The sequence below is a fragment of the Miniopterus schreibersii genome (assembly GCF_964146895.1).
Source record: "Miniopterus schreibersii genome assembly, chromosome: 20".
Lineage (NCBI taxonomy): Eukaryota > Metazoa > Chordata > Mammalia > Chiroptera > Miniopteridae > Miniopterus > Miniopterus schreibersii.
Window position 1 is genome coordinate 3,430,204 of NC_138122.1, and position 23,303 is coordinate 3,453,506.

At 38.8% G+C, this 23,303-nt stretch overlaps 1 protein-coding gene across 1 annotated transcript; it reads right to left on the bottom strand.

Moving 5' to 3' along the window:
• Positions 1–9,348: 9,348 nt before the first annotated feature.
• On the bottom strand, positions 9,349–10,284 carry LOC308549801 (olfactory receptor 10D1B-like; the record flags this gene model as incomplete). Its single annotated transcript, XM_081122804.1, has 1 exon — positions 9,349–10,284. One exon carries the CDS (start codon positions 10,282–10,284, stop codon positions 9,349–9,351), a length of 936 nt encoding a protein of 311 aa, XP_080978930.1.
• Between the last annotated feature and the right edge of the window lie 13,019 nt (positions 10,285–23,303).

Genomic DNA, 23,303 nt, shown 5'->3' on the forward strand with positions numbered 1-23,303 from the left:
CTCTCTCTCTCTTCCTCTCTCTAAAATCAATTAAATTTTTTTTAAGTTATGTAAATGTGTTTGTTATCTGGAGCTTTCCATTACCTACTTTGAGGACAGGGTGTTAAGAGGAAAGCACATAGAAAGGACATGCTATTATCAGAAGCACAGGTCATGCATGGTACATGAGAGGCATTAGAGCAGACCTGGGCTTGAAGTGTATTCACTAGAGCAGCTGGGTGACAGCAGGAGTGTTTCTTCTCACAGTTCTAGAGGCTAGAAGGCTGAGACCAAGGTGTCAGAAAGGTTGGTTTTCACTGCAGGGTCAAGGGAAGAGGATCTCTTTCAGCCACTTGGCTTGTCTTGCTGCGTCCTCATATGGACATTTCTCTGCAGGTACGTCTCTGGTATCCCTCTGTGTGTCCAGGTTTCCTCCTTTTCTAAGGACACCAGTCATGTTGGATTAGGGCTCAGCCTAACAGCCTCATTTAATGTCATCATCTCTGTAAATACCCAGTCTCCAAATACAGTCACACTCTGAGGCATTAAGGGTTGGGGTTTAACGTGAAATTTGGAGATACCACTCAGCCCATAACAGAGAGTAAGACAATTTAGGACTAAGTGCTAGAGCTAGAGCATGCTCTACATATACGATTTCGAGCAAGTTGTCCAAGTTCTCAATCCCATTTTTCTAAACTGTAAAATGAGGAAATAATATTAAGCACTTACTTCATAGAGTTATTCTGTAATGAAATGAGGTAGGAATGCAAAGGACCTAGCACAGTGCTTAGCACAAGGCAAATGCTCTGTAAAATCTCAGCTAATCACAACACAATTTTATATTTCTGTTCCATTTCCTGGTAGTAGCTTTAGTTTGCCATTTTTTATCTACAGTTATCATTTAATGAGACTTTCAGCTTGCTTTTCTAATCTAAGTCATATTCAATTTAACATTTAATCTTTTCTGTTTCTTTAAAATTGCTTCAACTGTTCTCCATGCTGGTAAGTTACAAGCAGCAGTGCCATCTTCATTTCTGATATCTCCAGAGAACTTGGCATATTGTTTACATTTTGGCAAATTATTTTTTTGGCTTTTTTCTTTCTCTGTTTATATCTATCTATAACTTGTTAGTTATGGCTAAAACCCAAATAGATGTTGAGTTGAGGTAAACTGCCTGTCACTCTTGTTTCAATGACTTCATGTGAAGGAAAAGTCATTGTGAGAACTGTAACTGGAAACAGAGCCTTGTTTAACATTACCTTGATCCAAAATATTACGTGAGTATAAGTTAATGTACGAAACAAGTCTTTTATGTTAAATTAAACCAAAATGTTCTAATATACACAATACTGGCGGGCATACTCACTCCCTGCTGAGCCCGCACTGGGCACTTCACGTGGATAATGCCATGCGGTCTTCACTCCGGCCCTGTGAGCCAGGGGCTTGTGTCCTGCTCTTCACCATGCGAATCAAACGTGCGAGAGCTCGCCTGGCACCACACGAGCGACAAGGGGCGAGCGGAGAGTTAAGGGCAGGTCTGCCTGGCTGCGAGGCCACCGTGCTCTTCCTAAACTCCACTCTCTGCTTCAAGGTCCCTTTCCAAAGAAAAATGTTATAAACCGAACACTGCTTTCCTACTGCGTTGTTTTACTTAAATAAACGTATTTCTTAAGAAGAGGGGAAGGTACCACATTTACCAAATCCCTGTTACATTCATGATGAAGTGTTAGGTGCTTTACTTTTCCCTGCTCCCCGCCTTTCCTCTGCTAACAACCGTACGGTAGCCTGTGTCAGTAAGTTTTGTTTGTTTTCCTGTTTGTTCCTTTGTTGCTTTCAGTTTCATATCCCACACGTGAGTGAAGTCATAAGGTTCTTAACTTTTCCTGTCTGATCTCACTTAGCATGATGTTCCCAAGGCCCATCCTGCTGTCACAAGTGGCAGGACTTCATCTTTTCTTAGGGTTGCGTACTGTTCCACCGTACATGTCCCACATCTTCTTTGTCCAGTCCTCTATCAAAGGACACTTCAGTTGTTTCCATGTCTTGGCCACCCTGAAAAATGCTGCAGTGAACATAGGGGTGCATATATCTTTGCGAATAAATGTTTTCAAGTTTTTCAGGCGGATACCCAAAAGAGGGGTTACTGGGTCATATGGTAACTCTATTCTTAATGTTTTTAGTGGCCTTCATACTTTTTTTTTTACTCTTACCCAAGGATATGTTTTTATTGATTTTTAGAAAGAGAAGAAAGGAGAGAGAGAAAGAGAGAAAGAGAAATATCGAAGTGAGAGAGAAACAGAATCAGTTGTTCCTTGTACAGGCCCCAACTAGTGATCAAACCCACAACCTGACTTCTCCCCTGACAGGTAATGAAGCCCACAACTTTTTGGTGTACAGGACAACGCTCCAACTAACTGAGCCACCTGGCCAGGGACTTCATATTTTTTTTAAGGATACTGCACCAGTTTACGTTCCCACCAGCAGTGAATGAGGTTCCTTTTTCTCCACAACCTCTCCACGTTTGTTATTACTTGTTGAGCTGATAATGGCCTTCCTAACAGGTGTGAGGTGGTATCTAATTGTAGTTTTTATTTGCATTTCCCTAACAGATAGTGAAGTTGAGCATCTTTTCCTATATCTTTTGGCCATTTATATATCTTCTTGGGAGAAGTATCTGTTCAGGTCCTCTGCCCATTATTTAATTGGATTGTTTGCTTTTGTTGTTGTTGAGTTTTATGAGTCCTTTATATATTTTGGATATTAAACCCTTGTCAGAGCTATTGTTTGCAAATATCTTCTCCCATTCGGTTGTTTGCCTTCTTGTTTCATTAGCAGTTTCTTTTGCTGTGCAGAAGCCTTTTAGTTTGATATAGTCCCATTCATTTATTTTTGTTTTTACTTCTCTTGCCTTTGAAGTCAAATTCTTATAATCTTTTCTAAGACCAAGGTCATAAGTTTAGTAGCTATGTTTTCTTCTATGTAATTTTTAAAAATTTATCTTTATTGTTGAAAGTATTACAGATGTCCTTATTTCCCCCCATTGATCCCCTCCACCCCACATCCGCCCCACACCCAGACCTTCCACATACTATCATCTGTGTCCACAGGTTATGCATTTATGCGTATAAGTTCTTTGATTAATCTCTCCCCACCCTCCCACCCCTGCCTTCCCTCTGAGATCCCTCAGTCTGTTCCATGCTTCTATGTTTCTGGATCTATTTTGTTCATCAGTTTATTTTATTTATTATACTCCACATATGAGTGAGATCATGTGGTATTTGTCTTTCTCTGACTGACTTATTTTGCTTAGCACAATACTCTCCAGGTCCCTCCATGCTGTCCCAAAGGGTAAGAGATCCTTCTTTTTTATAGCTGCATAGTATTCCATGGTGTAAATGTCCCACAGCTTTTTTTATCCACTCATCTGATGGGTACTTGGGCTGTTTCCAGATATTGGCTATTATAAATTATGCTGCTAGCCCAGCCAGGAGTGGCTCAGCGGTTGAGCATCGACCTAGGATCCAGGTGATCAGGGTTCGATTCCCAGTCAGGGCCATGCCCGGGTTGCGGGCTCGATCAATGATTCTGTCATCATTGATGTTTCTGTCTCTCTCTCTCCCTCTCCTTTCCTCTCTCTGAAATCAATAAAGATTAAAATAAAATAAAATATGTGTTGTTAAACCCAACATATCAAAAATAAAAAAATTAAAAAATTATGCTGCTATGAACATCGGGGGTGCATAAGTTCTTTCTGACTGGTGTTTTGGGGTTCTTAGGAAATATTCTTAGAAGTGGGAACACTGGGTCAAATGGCAGTTCCATCTTTAATTTTTTGAGGAAACTCCATACTGTTTTCCACAGTGGCTGCACCAGTCTGCATTCCCACCAGCAGTGCACTAGGGCTCCCCTTTCTCCACACCCTCGCCAGCACATGTCACTTGATGATTTGTTGTTGGGAGCCATTCTGATGGGTGTGAGGTGATATCTCATTGCTTTAATTTGCATCTCTCTGATGATTAGTGATTTTGAGAATTTTTTCATATATAATGTATTGTTTCACGTCTTGTATTTAGGTCTTTGATCCATTTAGAGGTAATTGTTTTTATGTGAGGGCAAAAAGAACTGTCTGAGTCAATCGTTAAAGTTCAATGAAGTGAACTTTAAATATTCCATTTGGGGGGTTAAATATTTCCATTTTGCCATTTAAAATATAGCAATCCAGGTAAGTAACTTGTTAAAAGTGATAAAATACATCCATGTTAAGATCAAAGCTAAACCATACCTGTCTGATTATATTATTTCTCTAATAATAAACTATTACTATTCTTTTCAAAGTAGAGCATGAGTCTTTTTCCAGTAATGCTCAATACCATCTCAAAAATGTAGAGACTGAGGTCTCAGTCATCCACAAAACATTGTCTACAAGTCACTCTGTCACCTTTTCATTCAGCAAATGAAGAGGTAGACAGTTCTGAACCTTATGTACCCATCTGTCTCTCTCCATCTCTCTGCACTTTAGTTAACTGTTACTCTTGAGAATGACTTTGTCAATCTTATTTTCACAAGATGATTTGATGCTTTATGCCATGATATAAAATTGAAACACAGAGAAATAAGATCTTAGTTGTGTCTGAGATAAGACAATTTTACAAAGGAAATGATTGTTCAGCTTAAGTTTTGAAGAATAAATAGAAGTTTTACAGTAGAGGAATCAAGGAAGGACATGTCAAGAGGAGAGAATAAAATTTACAAAGGCATAAAATTGTGAATGAATATATTTTAAATGTTTTTTGAAACCTCTTTACCCTCTGTACAGGATAAATTATTTCTGTTTTCATTTTACTTGTCTATTTTATATATTTCTATTAAGTATTTGCTATATTTTATTTTAATCAGGTTTGTATCTGCCCTTCATGCTTAGCTCTAAGCTTCTTAAAAACATGACTTACAGTTATTTGTTAATCCGGTGCTTAACATAGTAATTACTCAATGAATGTGTGTTTATTAAAGGAACAAGGCAATGAATGTATAAAAATGCAAAGAGGTAGCTTTAGGGAGCGGTTAGGACAGTTTAGCTAGGTAGCAGAGCGTGTGTGAGACAGATGTGTGTGTTGCTGGGTGAACATATGGCTTTGAAAGACTAAAGAGGTAAGTGGGCCTTATTGTTAATTCCACAGATACTATACTAAGTTATTTTAATTTAACCTATGAGCAACAGACAAGTACTGAATATTCTAAAGAAGCAGAGTAGTAGTATTTGATTTGCATTTATAAGGGTACTAGGCTAAAATGTAAATTAATTATGGCCATAGCACATCTGAGGACCTCCGTCCACATCCCCTCAGCCCACTCCAGAGGTCATCTTCAGAGTGTCTTTATGTCCTGAGGGCTCCCCATGTCTTCTGTCTGGTAGTAGTCTTTGTCAAGGAAATTTTTCAGTCTACATATATGGAACAGACCAGAAATGCCTGATAATTAATGTTCTCAAGAACATCCACCAACCAATGTGGGACAGGAGTTACTATAAAAATATCCCAGCTTCCTTTACACCCCAGGGGAACAACCTGCAGGTTGCTGTACACCAGTTTTTCAGAGGACATCAGGTGCAATGGAGCCCCAGTTCTCCACAGTGGTAAACCAGACGCTTGCTTCATTGACTGTTCTTCCCATCTCACCTTCTCGCTCCCTTATCATGCTTCCCAGGATCATCTTCCTAATGAGTTGCTTGGACTCAGACCCTTGTCCCAGTGTCTGTTACTGGGCAAATCTAAACTAAATAAAATTATCTATTTTCTCCAGTAGAAGGAACTCTTGAGGGGAAGCCAGTGATATCTTTGTGTCATACACACTAATAGGTATGAGGCCCCAACAATATATTGTGGTTTTTTAAAATAATGGAAACTCATATTTATTCATGAATAAAAACAACAGCAGAAAATAAATGTTGATCTATTGACACCATGGGATGCTACATTTTGGTAATAATTAATTTCCAACATATATAATGACATAAATGTAAAAAAAGTAACATTTACGTTAAAAAAGCAAATTTCAGTAGAATTAAATTAATATAAAGTTCAAAAACTTGCAATATGGCGTTTAAGGACACAAACATATGAAGGAAAACTTAAATAAAAACAAGGAAATAATAAACACAAAATTCAGGAGTGATGCCTTCTGGAGGGAGTGAAAGATGTGCAGTCAGGCCTGTGGCCATGGGAACATCCAAGGCATTCACGCTGCCTCCTTAAAGTAGGTGGTGCGACCCAGGGGTTCACTGTATCATAGTTCTTTATAATTGACATATTTTTAATATTATTTTCTAATTGTTTACTATTTAATTACAATATTTCTTTCAATAAAAGCATACAGCTAGACAATGAAAGATGGCTTTTTGATGTTGTCATGTAGAATATTACCAAAGCAAGCATGAAAATAGTATTTTTAAACAATGGAATGTAAAATAAAGAAATGATCAATGATAGATTATTTCTCACCAATTGGTTATTTCAATATCACAGGTATTATTGCTCTTCTTTTCTTAAGTGAACCAGCAAAACAAGAATAATTCTATTCTCTTACCCCTGAATAATTATTTTTGAAAAGGTGAAGTCAATATTTTGACAAAAAAATTGCAAGTCAAGCGACTAAAAACATTAATTCTGACTAGTTTTTCATTCCTTTAAAAGGATTTGATTTAAAGTCAGTAGGATTAAACAGAAAAGGGGCATCTACTGGGAACCTCCTTGGAAAGCTCCTATTCACGCCCGCTCGGCGCCGCTGAGCAGCCATTATCTCAGCGACACTTTCAGTGTCCGCGCCACAGGTTAGCACTGCAGGTGCCCACATCACAGTGTCCCTCTCTGGGGGCTGTAGGCAAAACAAAACACATAAGTGAAATTCAGAGCAGGCATCGCTTATGTAACAAATACAGGGAGGGGCAAAAGGAAACTGCTTAGAGACTGCGTGGCGAGCTGCACACTGCGTTGGAGAGAACAGAGGAGCCTTTGAAAGCAACTAGAGTCTCCCTGGGGCCGGGTACTGGCCGCGCTCCTCAGCCATTGGAATCCAGTGTCTCAGGAAATGCGCTGCTGTGGCCCACGCTGCTCAGAACATACTCTGAATCTCTGCTTCAGCGTTTCTCTTCTTCTCTGACACCCCATCCCAGTTTTGGCCCCTGAGCCTCTGCCTGTGTTCCACCCCTGTGGATTCAATATGACCTACCTGGTTTGGGATTACTCCCATTGACTTTGTTTTCAAAAATTTTCTAATATTTTCCCTTTATGTCTAGTACACAGAAACGTCTCACTCTGCCATCAAACCAAACCGGGGCTTCCAAACCCAAGGTTAGGCCTGACATTCTGGGCTCCTGCTTAGGTGAAAAGAGGGCTCAGACGTGACCTGGAGACAGGAGAGCTGCCCACATTTCTCAGGACCCCTGGCACAAGCGGAGAAGTCAGTGTGTTCAGGAGATAGAGAGAGAGTCATTTTGTGCAAGGCATTTCTCCAATTCAGGAGCAAACGGCCACGCTGAAGGAAGAACTCTGAAAACAGGTCAAATGAAGTTTATTTTTCTTACAAGAACGTTCACTCACAGATGGCAAATAGTTGAGATACCCACCCAAGGAATTACGTCTCAACCCCACCACCCCAAAAACAAAAGATTGAAAAGTATGTTGCTTCTCCCGATAAAACATTTCTCCCTGTAAAAGCCATTCTTTATGGGGGAGCAAGGGGTAGACAGACAAAAACTTCAACCCTCAGCACCCCTTTTGTGAGGTCCCTCCACAGCCCCAGAAAAATGGACTCCACATTTTCTGTTCTGTTTCATATCTTTATCATGGGGTTTTAGTTGCATGTCTGTTTATTTTCTCCGGCAGAGCAAGACTCCTTCTGGTGGGGTCTTGTCTTCTCTACCTTTGCATTCCCCACCCCTAGCACAAAGTTATTCACCAGATGACATCTGTATGAGTGAAAATGAAAAGGAATTGGATCACATCTTTTATTCTGAAAAACTGTTCTATTTTGATCACCTGAACAGCTCCCACCAGGAAACTAAGGAACAGGAAGAAATCTTCAGATGGACTTGGAGAGGCTTCGGCGGGGATGCACTGAACCTGAAATAGTCTGGGATGCATCTCCACCTTCTTTAAACTCTTGTTTACTGAGAAACACGGGAGAAGCAGCACCGAGAGGGGTTTCAGACACTTAAGGGAAGTGACAGGACAAGAGTTTTCTCCGCTGCAGGAACACGTGCCGGCTCCCGCAGTGGCTGGAGGCACAGGCCCAGCAGTGCTGGCTGGTCTGGCAGGTTCCTTGGTTGCTCTCCGATTCGGAGAAAGACAGACAAATTGGTCTGCAGGTCTGTGCCTTCCTTTTCCATCTTCTTCTCAGTTTCCTTCCCTCTCTGCTTCCTTGTTAGAAGAAACTACATAGCGACTATCTGCCTCAAGTGTGGTAGGATTCTCAATGAATTCAGTCATACAAAAATAGCTCCCTGCATTGAAATAGCACACTTTTTTACTTCTTAGCTTATTTCAGCCGCACACACACACAAAAAAACAACCAAAAAGAAAGAAATGAAGGAATGGGGAATAGTGTCAAATGCTTTCAATTAAACAAAGAAACACAAAACAATGACAGTTTGAACCCAGAATGGTCCCCTGGGAGTCCTGAGAAATGCGAAGCCACGTCCAGATTTTCTAATATGGTGTCAGACCACAGTCCCCCCTCCCCGGATTCCCCCACCTGCCCTTTCCACATTCTCATTTACATGCTGAATGTCTACAGCCAGGGCCTGCTTCTGGGTAAAAACCCAACAGGTAGGGTTTCCAGGTGACAAGAGTGTACCAGCACCTTTGCTTCACTTGTAAGAAACCTGCCTCGGGTCCCTGCTGGGAGTCATTCCCTGTATACAGCTTCATTTTCTTCAACAACGTCTAGACCAGTAAAGTGGAGGTTTATTCAGGTCAGGCATTTGAAGGGACAATCAGTGCAGCCAAGATGAAGTGTCAGAGTGAAGGGGGAAAGAAGAGAAGGGGTGTAGGTGGGTGAGGGAAATAAAGTGAGAAACAGAGGGTGCGGCTTCTTCTGCCCGCTGCAGCAAGCTCCTGCCTCCCCCCACAGTCATGTGACATCCTCGAGACGGCACCCCCCGAGCCTGAAACGGCCCGGAGCCCTCATTCTGCCTTCGCTCCTCCGTGTGCTCCGGAAACTCACTTTAGCTCTTTGAATCCAAGTCCCCACACCGTAGAATGGAGACAATCATAATAATATCTGCACTCTCAAATTCAAAAATATTTGTGAGAACCATATAAAAATACTTTATAAGTTACAAAGTGCGGTTAGCGTGCTAGCTCCTGCTCTCTCTACAACGGCTCAGGGAGAAGGCCCAGGTGAGAGAGGACTTTCCTCAGCGACGATTTTACCTCCTTGTTCCTGAGGCTGTAGATCAAGGGGTTCAGCATGGGGGTGACCAGGTTATTCAGGACCTGAACCGTGGCATCCAGCCAGGGGCTCGGGGTTGGCCTTAAGTAGATGAGGACCACGGGCATGTAGAAAAGTAAGATGGCAGTGAGGTGGGCGCTGCAGGTGGAGAAGGCACGGCGCTGGCCCTCCGCAGAGCGGATCTGCAGGATGGAGCAGACGATGCGGCTGTAGGAGGTGAGAATGAGAAGGAAGCAGCTGAGGGGCATGAGGCCCACACTGACGAACCCCACCATCTCCAGGGCTGAGGTGTCCGCACAAGCCAGCTTCAGCATCACCGGGATGTCGCAGAAGAAATAGTCCACCTCATTGGGGCCACAGTAGGGTAACTGGAAGGTGAGAGTGGTTAGGAAGGTGGCCTGAATACAGCCAAAAAATGAGGTGCCCGTGGCCAGGATGGCACACACTGTGTGGCTCATGATTACCTTGTAGCGTAGAGGGTGACATATAGCAACAAAGCGGTCATAGGCCATCACCGTGTACAGGAAACACTCAGTACAGCCCAGGAAATGGTAAAAGAAGAGCTGGGACACGCAGCCTGCATAGGAGATGGCTCGGCTATACCCGGAGAGGTAGAAGAGCATCTTGGGGGAACTCACGGAAGGGAAAAATATGTCACACACAGACAGTTTACACAAGAAGAAATACATGGGAGTATGAAGTCGAGTGGAGGAGACAATTGCCAGTAGGATGAGCAGGTTTCCCACAAGGGTCAAGATGTAGAAGGACAAAAACAGGGCAAAGAGCATGGTCTCCAGGTGCTCCGTGTGCGGGATGCCCAGCAGGATAAACTCGGTCACCACCGAGGCATTCCTCATGGCTCAGGCCTTCCAAAAGGACTCAAGACACCAAAGTCTGAACCCCAGCATCAGATCATCAAGCGATTTGCTGATGAGCGCTTTGTGTTTTTAACAAGCAGAAACCAGCCTTCTTATGAGTAGGAAGGTCTGTGTAAAGATTTCAGTTCATAAGAAATGTCATTCTAGATCCACAGTCTACCCAGCTCCTGGAAGGAATGCTTATGTGGAGGCAGGTTGTTGTCTTCGATGACGAGATCAGAAGTTTAAAGGTATATTCAAAACATTCTCGTGTTAAGTGAGAAACCTTTTCACAGTTAACTCATGGATTTACTCTGTTTAGGCATATTTATATTTTGAACTTTCACAATATCTTTGAGTAACAAACTTGCACTATTTATTACCCTCTGAAAAATATCATGAAAAGAAATTGCATTAGAAATCAGAAGAGTTAATTTAAGTCCTGTTTTGCCACTTATTAGCAATACTAGTTTAAATACTGTATACATTTTTCATAGACATAGTTCCATTACCTACAAAATAAAATCATAATTATTATAACAACTACAACATCAACAACAAAAATACCCTAGTATCATAGTAAAGTTTATGAAATGTCTGTGAAAATATTTGGCAAAAACATAAATCCTAATGAAAAGTGCTTCTTTCTTTTATGCATCTTAAACTTATTTTTTAAGTGCTTTGCTTTAATGTTGGTACTGTATAATTATTTGCAAATAAATGTTTTATTAAATAACATTATTGAATAGATTTAGGTCATATATTTTCCAAATCACATCCTTGCAGGCTTGGGAGGTTTAATATCTCCAAATCTATCAGAAGATGCTGCTCTGGTTTTTCAGGTCCTTTTAACCTTTTCTAAGTGGATTTGAGGCAACTCTGAAATGCTAGGTAAAAGACACAGTAGCAGCAAGGAAAGCATCAAATTCATGTTACTGTGATGAAGAAATACAGTTACCCATAAAGCAGAAAGGCAAAGAACAGCTCTAATGAGGAAGGTTAAACAAGTCAAGAGCAGGACATAGTGTCTGGAAGACACAGAGCTCTCCTCCTCTGATAACACATACTAATAGTAATAACACCAATACCTACATAGGTGCCTGCATTAATACGTATTCTATTTAATGAATATTTACTGTGTACCAAGGACTGGGCTTAGCACTTTTAAAATATGATTCATTTTTTTAAATAAACCTTTAAAAAGAAACTATTACTACTATCTCCATCTACAGATCAGGAAACTGAAACCAACAAAAAGTAAACAAGCTGCCCAAATTTACAAAGCAAGCATGTGACACAGCCAAGACTCAAATCTTTTTCATGCTACTAGCCATACCCTTGGTCATTAGGAACATTGTCTTCTTTTTTAAGTTTGCCTGTCTTTTTTAAGAGAACCTCTTCCGTTGTCAGGCAAGGACACCCTTCTAGATGGGCTCACATCATCATTTTATACTAAGGTAGGCAAAGGATTCCCCTTTTTCTTCTTCCTGCTCACATCCAGTCTTGACTTTAGAGCACATCTAATTAACATCCAATTTCACTTTAAAAATCAGACAACGGGCTTGTGTCTTACCTTTGACACTATACCTGAATATCAACCCTGATGTGGGAGCTTTGAAGTGATAGAGACACATTCGCCATGGGGATTCCAACCATAAACTGTGGCAAGTGCCACTTAAAAGCATATCTAAATAGGAAAACCAAGCCAACATGAGTAACTCACATAACACCCTAGAACTGAGCAAAAGCAAACAACTCACTTCCTGTTACTAATTCTAGCCACAAGAGTATTGTCTCTGAGCCATGCAAATGTTTGTGCAATCTGGGTCATCTGTCCCTGGTCAGCAAAGGCTCTCAGAGATTTTTGGCCCTTGTCTGTGATCAGACATCTTGATAATGTATGATTCTATAGTCCTGTTTTATTTTAAGTCCATTTTAACAAAAAGAAGTCTGCAAGGACCAGGAAGGCCCCTGTGTGTGGTCTGTTAGTACGTGAGGAGCTGAAGCTAATGGTGGTACATGAGCAGCAATTTGAACACTCACACAGTCTCCCTGAGAACACAGCCAAGTTTCCAAAGTGTTGTTACAAGATCTCACAGTTACCGTTTCTCAGCAGAGCACAGAGTACCCAGCAAAACGCGCCTTCATTCTCCTACTTATAAAGAATGTGGTCTCATAGGGTTTGTGCAATCAAGGCCTGTACATACTTACTCTCTCTGGATTGCTTCCTTGGAAGTTTTTTCAGACCCTCTAAGCCCTACTTTGGACTCACTGATGGCTCTGAGGGATCAATTAGTCTGTCACACTAATTCATCATCTAGTTATAAAACAATAATAAGGAGATCATCAGAAAGGGTGCTGCTGTAAAGTGGGAAATATCTATATCTCTCCAAGAGAGTCTGCAATTCTAACCTTAGATCACCCGCACTGCTATCCCTTATTTTGTTTGTTTTCTTTTACACCTTCAAGCCTTTTTTTGTGATATCATGTGCCTCATTGTTTTGGGAATTATCTATATATCCTCATGACTCTATAGTTATCACTCATAAATATCACTATTCAAGACAGAAACTTAATCAGTAATTATTCATAATGCATCAAATATTGTTATGTGCACTTTAAGTCATTTTTAAAAAGAAATAGTCACATGCTAGGCACATTCATAGGATAAAGAGGGTGTAAACCATTTCAAAAGAAAAATTATTGACAAAATAGTTAATATTCAGTAAATTCCTTATTGTAAGCACTTACCATGTGCTAAGTATTATGTTAAATTTTAAAATGAATTATTACATTTAATCTCCAAAAGAAACTCTATAAAGTAGGTGGTATTATTTCACAAAGAAACTGAAAAACAGAATAAATAACTTGATTATGATATAACTAGAAAGTGACTGACTTTATTTTCAAAGTCAGTGCACTTAAGCAATATCTTATAAATTCCAGAGATTTGGTTTTGCATTCAAAAAGCAGCAGAGATATAATACGGTCTTCAAATGTGTGAAAGGCTGGTAGAAACTTGATAAATAATATTCTATGTGGTGACTCGGGAACTGTGGGCAGAGCTGGCTGGGGTGAATTTTGCTTCATGGGCTGTCAGTTGATTTCTCAACAGAAACATTACAGGCCAGAAGGGGATGGCATGAAGTATTTAAAGTAATGAAAATCAAGGATCTGAAACCAAAACCACTCTATCCAGCAAGGCTATCACTCAAAATAGAAGGTGAAATAAAGAGCTTCCCAAATTTAAAAAAAGGCTGAAGATTTTACTACCACCAAACAAGCACTGCAACAAATAAAAGAGCTAGAAAGAGAACAACAGGAAAACCCAGAGTAAGTAGAAGGAAAGAAATAATAAATATCAGAATGAACATAAATGACATAAACTCTAAAAGAGCAATGCAAAAGATTAATGAAACCACAAGCTAATTCTTTGAAAAGATACACAAGATTGATGAACTGCTAGCCAGACTCATCAAGAAACAAAGAGAGAGGACCCAAATTTATAAAATCAGAAATGAATGAGATGAAGTAACAACTGACACCACAGAATTTAAAAGAAAGAAAGAAAGAAAGAAAATGCTATGAACAACTATACCAACAAATTGGACAACCTGGGTGAAATGGACAAATTCCTAGAAATATAAAATCTTCCAAACCTCAATAAGGAAGAATCAGAAAACCTGAACAGATCAATAACAACTAATGAAATTGAAGCACTAATATAAATAAATAAATAAAACTCCCAGCAAACAAAAGTCCTTGACCTGATGGCTTCACAGGGGAGTTTTACCAAACATTCAAAGAACTAACACCTGTCCTCCTCAAACTACTTCAAAAAAAATGCGATAGGAAAGAAGACTTCCAAGCTTTTTTACGAAGCCAGCATTATCCTTATAAGGTCCCTGGCAACCAGAATCCAAAACTCCCATCTCTGTATGAGCAGTCACAGAAGCAGGAACTTGGCAACTGACAAACTACAAAGTGACCACAAGCCCCTGCCAAACCACAAATGTCCGGTGAGAACACCTGCACCCTGCTCCAAGAACCACAGAAAGAACACAGGAAGAACAAACAAAATTAAACTCTTTACCCTACTCCCCACTCCTCTTCCTGTCCGACCAAACCTTACAAAAAGCAGTCTCTACCTCCTCAGGGTGGTGACTGCCCATTAAGCCTCATCTCATCTGCACCCAGGTGGTTTTCAATAATCATGTTTTTGACTCTCAACAAGCCTCGTATGTCTCTCTTGGCAAATCCCCTTAAAAACCCTATTTCCCAACTATAAATAGACTCTACAAAGAAGAAAATTACAAGCCAATATCCCTGATGAACATAGATGCTAAATCCTCAACAAAATATCAGCAAATAGGATCCAAAATATATTATAAAGATCATACACCATGACCAAGGGATTTATTCAGGGGATGCAAGGTTAGTACAGCATTCACAAAACAATAATTGTGATAAATCACATTAACAAAATGAAAAATAAAAAGCACATGATCATATTAATAAACATAGAAAAAGCATTTGACAAAATCCAGCACCCATTTTTGATAAAAAATCTTAGTAAAATGGGAACAGATGTATCAGACCTCAGCATAATAAAGGCCATATATGACAAACCTACAGCCAACATCATACTCAATGGGCAAAAACTAAATATGTTTCCCTTAAAAACAGTAATAAGACAAGGATGCCTGTTTTCAGCACTCTTATTCAACATATCACTGGAAGTCCTATCCACAGCAATAAGATAAGAAAATAAAAATAAAAGGCATCCAAATTGGAAAGGGGAAAGTAAGACCCTCAAGACTCCGCCAAAGGAAAAAAAACTACTTGCCTTAATAAAAGAATTCAGCAAAGTAGCAGGATACAAAATTAATATCCAAAAATTGATGGCATTTTTATAGACCAATAATAAAATATAAGAAAGAGAAACTAAAAGAAAGAATCCCTTTTACCATTGCAACAACAACAAAAAATAAGATGCCTAGGAATAAACTTAACCAAGGAGGTAAAAGACCTGTACTTAGAAAACCATAAGACATTGAAAAAAGAGATAGATGAAAATATAAACAAGTGAAAGAATATACTGTGTTCATAGATTGGTAGAATTAACATCATTAAAATGTCCATACTACCCAAAGCAATATATAGATTCTATGCAATCCCTGTTAAAATATCAATAGCATATTTCACAGATCTAGAACAAATACTCCAAAAATTTATATGGAACCAAAAAAGACCCTGAATAGCCACAGCAATCTTGAGAAAGAACAAAGTTTGAGGGATCACAATACCAGACATCAAGTTATACCACAAAGCCACTATAATCAAAGCAACCTGGTCTGGCACAAGAACAGACATATGGATCAATGGAACAGAACAGAGAACCCAGAAATTGACTCAAGCCATTACACTCAATCAATATTTGACAAAAGAGGTAAGAGCATACAATAGAGTAATCTCTTCAATAAATGGTGTGGGAAGATTGGACAGGTACATGCAAAAAAATGAAACTAGACCACCAACTTACACCATACACAAGAATAAACTCAAAATAGATAAAAGACTTAAATGTAAGTCATGAAACCATAAAAATCCTAGAAGAAAACATAGGCAGCAAAATTGCAGATATCTCACATAGCAGAATTTTCACTGATACATCTCCTAGAGCAAGAGAAACAAAGAGGAAATGAACAAATGGGACTACATCAAAATTAAAAGCTTCTGCACAGCAAAATAAACCATCAAAAAAATGAAAAAGTAACTCACTGTATAAAAGAACATATTTGCCAGTGATACATCTGATAAGAGGTTAATTTTCAAAATATATAAAGAACACATACAAGTCAACAAAAGGAAGACAAACAGACCAATTAAAAAATGGGCAAAGGATGTAAATAGCTACTTCTCCAAAGAGGACATACAGTTGGCCAAGAAACATATGAAGAAATGCTCAAATTCACTAATCATCAGAAAGATCAAATTAAAATGATAATGAGGTGTCACCTCACACCTGTCACCATGACTACCTTCAATAAATCTACAAACAACAAGAGCTGGTGAAGGATGTGAAGAAACATGAACCCTAGTACACTGCTGATGGGAATGCAGACTGGTGCTACTACTATGGAAAACAGTAAGAAATTTCCTCAAAAAATTCAAAATGGAACTGCTGTTTGACCTAGTGATCCCATTTCTAGGAATATATTCCAAGAAACCTAAAACAATCAGAAAGAATATATGTGCCCCTATTTCATAGCAGTGTTATTTACAATAGCTAAGATCTGGAAGCAGCCTGAGTGCCCATTAGTAGATGAGTGGATAAAAAAGCCATGGCACATTTACACAATGGAATACTATGCAGCTGTAAAAAAAAAAAAGGCTCTTTTACCCTTTGATACAGCATGGTGGGACCTATAGAGTATTATGCAAAGCAAAATAAGCCATTCAGAAAATGACAAATATCACAAGATCTCACTTACCTGTGGAATCTAATGAACAAAGTAAGTTGATCAACAAAATAGGTCCAGAGACATGGAAGGATGGAACAGACTGATGCATCTCAGAGGGAAGGGGAGCAGGGGTCAGGAAGAGATTAACCAAAAAACCTATATGCATATATGCATAACCCATGGACACAAACAATAGTGTGGTGAAGGCCTGGGGTGGGGAAGGAGCCTGGTGGATGGAACTTGCGGGGGGAAAATGTAATATTTTCATCAATAATGATAAATTTTAAAAAATAAAGTAAAATTGAAGAAACAAATACAGAGCTTTTCAGATAAGACATAGCTAAAGAAGTTCACCACCATCAAACCTGTATTACAAAAAATGTTTAAAAGACGTCTATGGAAAAAAGAAAGAAAAAAAGAAACATAAATATGCAAATAAAGTTGCAATAAATACATATCAATGAACAATCACTTTCAATGTAAATGGATTAAATATCTCAATCAAAAACTTAAGGTATCTGAATAAATAATATAGACATATAAAATATATGCTGTATAAAATAAACTGACATCAGAAATAAAGACACACAGACTAAAAGTAAAGGGATAAAAAAAGACATCTCATGCAAATGGAAATTTATCAAAAACTGGGGTAGCAATATTTATATCAGACAAAATAGACTTTAAAACAAAGACAGTATTAAGATGCAAAGATATTACATAATGATAAAGGGATCGATCCATCAAGAGGATATAACCTTTATAAACATGTATACAACCAGTATAAAAGTACCTAAATATATAGAGCAAATCTTGATAGACATAAAGGGAGAGAACAGCAGTAATACAATCATAGTATAAAACTTTAACATCCTATTGACATCTATGGATAAATCCTCTAGACAGAAAATCAACAAGGAAACAGTATTCTTAAATTATACTCTAGACCAGATGGATTTAATTAATATTTTCAGAGCACTTTACCCCAAAGCAACAGAATATACATTTTTTGCCATTGCACATGAAACATTTTTCAGGATATACCTCATGTTAGGCTCAAAGAAGTCTTAGCAATTCTGGTCAAGATGGGATGCAGCCAAACACAGTACTCAGAACCTCTAACAACCACATAAAAATTACAGCTAAACTATAGAACAGCCATCATTCAGAACTGCCAGAAATCTAGCTGAACAGAAGTCCTATGCTAAGGATATAAAGAAGAAGCCACATTTAGACTGGTAGGAGAGGGCAAAGACATGAATGAACTGGCCACAAGCCCACAGGTCACAGTTAAAAATTGGGAGAAACATTTCTGCTGCAGTAGCCCCCCTGAGGAGCAAGGGGCCTCAGCACCACACCAGGACCCCCTAGGCCAGGGTTCCAGTGTCAAGAAGAGAAGTCCCCATACCTTCTGACTGTAAAAACAACCAGAGATTGTGGCTGAGTGAGACAGTGAGCTACCAGAGTTCCAGGCATTCCTCTTAAAGGGCCTGCATAGTGATTCACTCAGATTCACTCTCTGTGAGCTCCATTGCTGATCAGTAGCTCAAAAGAAACAGGAACATATGGGGAGTAAGTGGATTACCTGGCTTCAGGAGAATGCTTAGAGGGTCAGCTTTCTTCCAAACAGAAATGCTGGCCACCTTTGTTCCTTTGTTGAGCCTTTCCCCCTCAGAGTCTGCAGACAGATACCATATCTGAGTCTCCATCTATCTGGCTCACACAGCCCAGCCCAGTTGATTTTCTGAGAACCTACCCCACCCAACTTGCAGACCCATCCAAGCATTTTCCAGTGGCTTTTCCATACAAATGGCCTTTCTTGGTTCATGCTTCAGACTTTCCTATAATCTCTCAAACAAGCAACATCTGTACTCTGCATATCCCATACCTCTTGTTATGTGCCCCCAGGCCTTGCACTAGGGGAAGTTGGCCTCAGTTTGCAGCTTGGCCTCTTCTAGGCACAACCGAGCCCAGCATAAGTAGCAACTATTTTAAGATCTCTCTGTAGCTCATGCCGGGTGACAGTGGGCAGGGCACAGGCAGTGGTTGATCTTGGCTTACGCTTCCTGAAAGGCCCCAGAGCCAGTGCAGAGATTCAGACCAAGCCTGATTATAACACAACCATTTCCACGAGTCACACACTCAAGAGGCACACCCAGCAAGCATTAAAACCCACTGAAATAATTCCTGCTTCATGTGGTTGGCCTCTACACAGTGTCTCCTCCACTGTAGCTGCAGCATGTCCTCACAGCCTATCAGCCTGGGGGGATCAATCCCTCCCAGTGACATGGCAATAGCAACCCAGGCTCAACTACAGCAGGATCGTGCACAAGCCCACATGAGTGGCACACCTGGAGTGCCCAGCTCAGGTGACTGGGGAGGTTGCACACTGGGCCCTACAAGACACCTATTACTTAAGGTCACTCTACTAAGACCTGGAGAAGTAGCAGCTCTGCCAAATACATAGAAACAAACCAAAATGAGGAGACAAAGAAACAGGTCCCAAATGAAAACACATAAGAAATCTCAAGGGGAAAAAACTGAATAAAATGGAGGCAAGCAAATCACCAGATACAGAGTTTCAAACAACAGTGATAAAGATGCTCAACAAACGTAGTGAGAACTTCAACAGCATAAAAAAGACATGGAAACCATAAAAAAAGTCAGAAATGAAGATACAGAAACTGTGATTAAGAATACATTCCAGGGAAACAGCAGTAGAGTAGATGAAGAAGCAGTTTAAGTCAATTATTTGGAAGATTTTTAAAAAATAAAGAATAATCAGAAGAGCATAAAGAATTTCAAAAAGATGAGGATCGTGTAAGGAGCCTCTTGGACAACCTCAAGGCTATCAACATTCCCATCATGGGTGAGCTGAAAGGAGAAGAGAGAGAGCAAAAAAATCAAAACCTATTTGGAAAAACAACGGTGGAAAACTTTCCTAACCTGGTGAAGAAAATAGACATACAAGTGCAGAAAGCACAGAAATCCCCAAACAAGATAAAAAGGAAAAAAAAAAAAAAGGAAAAGAAGAAGAAGGCCAACATCAATATACCATTAAAATTAAAATATAAAAGATTAAAGACAAAGAGAGAATCTTAAAAGCAGCAAAGAAAAGCAGTTAGTTACTTACAAGGGAGCTCCCATTAGACTGTCAGCTGATTTCTCAACAGAAACATTCAGGCCAGAAGGGAGTAGCAAGAAATATTCAAAGTGATGAAAAGCAAGGACCCACAACCAAGATTACTCTACCCAGCAAAGCTATCATTTAGAATCAAAGGACAGATAAAGAGCCTCCCAGACAAGAAAAAGCTAAAGAAATTCACCACCATCAAACCAGTATTACAATAAATGTTAAAAGGTCTTCTTTAAGAAGAAAAAGGAAAAAAAGATAAAAATATAAATAATAAAATGGCAATAAATACATATCTATCAACAATTACTTAAAATGTAAATGGATTAAATGCTTCAATCAAAAGATATGTGGTGATTGAATTGATAACAAACAAGCCCCTCCCATATGTTGTCTACAAGAGATCTACTTCAAGCGTAAAGACACACACACACACACACACACACACACACACACACTAAAATAAAGAGATGGAAAAGATGTTTCAGTAAATGAAAACAAACAAATAAAAAGCTGGGGTAGCAATACTTACACTAGACAAAATTGACTTTAAAACAAAGGCTATAAGAAAAACCCAGCAATTCCATTTCTGGGTATTTATCCAAAGAAACCAAAAACACTAAATAAAAAAGACATATATATCCATGTTCCCTGCAGCATCATTTACAAGAGCCAAGATATGGAACCAACCTAAGTCTCCATCCATAGATGAGTGGATAAAGAAGTGGTGCATATATAAAATGGAATATGACTCAGCCATATAAAGGAATGAAATTTTGCATCTGCAACAATATGGGTGGAGCTAGAGGGCATTGCGCTGAGTGAAATAAGTCAGAGGGGGGTTTAGAAGCACAAAGTGATAGTTAAAAAATAGTCAAGGAAATGTACAGCATAGGAAATATAGTCAATAATATTGTAATAACTATACATGGTGTTGGATGGAAAGTAGATTTATTGGGGTGATCACTTCATAAGTTTTATAAATGTCTAATCATAAGATTGTACACCTGAAACAAATATAATATTGTACATCAGCTGTAATTAAAATAAATTTGAAAAACAAATCTCAATAAGTTAAAGAAATTGGAAGCATAGATGAGACTGATGAATGTCAGAGGGATGGAAGAGGGCGAGTGGATGGAGGGGGAGAGAGTAACCAAAGAATTTATATGCATATATGCACACCCCGAGTACAGGGACAATGGTGGGGAGAGGGACTAGGGAGGGGGAAGGAACGGGGTGGAACGGGTCATTATGGAGAAAAAGGGACATCTGTAATATTTTAAACAAAAATAAAATTTTTAAAAAAAAAGAAAAAAAAGAAATTGAAATCATATCAAGCATCTTCTCTGACCACAATGGTATGAAATTAAAAATCAATTACAAGAAAAAATAAAACACACACAAACACATAGAGGCTAATAACAGGTTACTAAACAATGACTGGGTTAATAATGAGATCAAGAAAGAAATCAAAAGATACCTTGAGACAAATGAAAATAAAAACACAACAACCCCAAATCCATGGGCACAGCAAAACCACTTTTAAGAGTAAAATTTATAGCAATCAAGCCTACCTCAAGAAGGAAGAAAAATCTTAAATAAATAATCTAATCTCACACCTAAAGAAACTAGTAAAAGGGCAACAAACAAAGCCAAAAGGGAGCCCTGGCTGTGCTGCTCAGTGCTTAGAGCATCAGCCTGTTTACCAGAGGGTCACAGGTCCAATTCCCTGTCAAGGGCATGTACCTGGGTTGCAGGTACAATACCCAAACCCTGTCGGGCACATGCAGGAGGCAACCAATCAGTGTGTTTCTCAATATCTCTCTCTCTCTCTCTCTCTCTCTCTCTCTCTCTCTCTCTCTCTCTCTCTCTCTCTCTCTCTCTCTCTCTCTCTCTCTCCTCTCTCTCTCCCCCTCCCCACTCCCTTCCACTCTCCCTAGAAAAGTTATGTAAAAACGTATCCTCACTCCTTGGGTGAGGATTTTAAAAAAAAAAAAAGCTGAAAAGGAGTAGAATAAAAAATAATAATAAAGATCAGAGTGAAAATAAACAAAATTACTCTAAAAAATTATAAAAGATCAATAAAGCCAAGAGCTGGTTCTTCGTGAAGATAAACAAGATTGATAAACCTTTAACCAGTCTCATCAAGAAACAAAGAAAGAACCCAAATAAATAAAAGTAGAAATGAAAGAGAGGAATTAACAACTGAAATCACAAATATACAAAGAAATATAAGAAAATGTTATAAAAAAATGTATGTCAACAAATTGGAAAATCTGGAAGAAATGAATAAATTTCTAGAAATATACAATCTTCCAAGACTGGGTCAAGAAGACAGTCAAAATCTGAAGAGACCAATTACAACCAACAAAATCAAAGCAGTAATGAAATGAAATTAAAATTAAATTAAATATAAAATAATAAAATAGAATTTAAAAATTAAATTAAATTTTAAATTAAATTAAAAAGTCCTGGAGTGGATGTCTTCACAGATTAATTAACCAAACATTTAAAGAAGCACTACCACCTATAGTTCTCAAACTATTTCTAAAATTCAAGAGGAAGAAAGATTCCCAAGCTCATTTTGTAAAACCAGTATTATACTTATTTCAAAACCAGACAAAGACAAAGACACTACAGAAATGAAAATCATAGGTTAATATGCCTGATGAACATAGATGCATAAATTCTCAATAAAATATTAGCAATTCAAATTCAGCAATACCTTAAAAAGATCATATATCGCCTGGCCAGTGTGGCTCAGTGGTTGAGTGTCGAAGTTCAATTTCCAGTCAGGACACATGCCCAGAGTTTCAGGCTCAATCCCAGTAGGGGAAGTGCAGGAGGCAGCTGATCAATGATTTCCTCTTATCATTGATGTTTCTATCTTTCCCTCTCCTTCTCTTTCTCTGAAATCAATAAAAACATTCTTAATTTTTTCAAAAAGATCATAAACCATGTTTAAGTGAGATTTATTCTTGAGATGCAAGGTTGGTACAATATCGGCAAATCAATGAACATAATACACAACATAAACAAGATGGAAGATAAAAATCATATGACCATATCAATAAATAAAAAGCATTTGACAAAATCTAATCCCCAATTAATAATAAAAACTCTCAACAAAATGGAAACATAAGGAATATATTTCAACACAATGAAGGCCATATATGACAAAACCAGAGCTAACTTCATACTCAATAAGGAAAAGCAAAAAGAATTTTCCTTAAGAGCAGGAACAAGACAGGAGTGGCCACTTTCACTCTCTTATTCAACATAGAACTGGTAGTCCTAGTCACAGCAATCAAACAAGAAAAAGAATGAAAGGTATCCAAATTGGAAAGGAGGAAGTAAAACTGTCATGATTTGCAGATGACATGACACTGTATATAGAGAACCTAAAGATTCCACCAAAA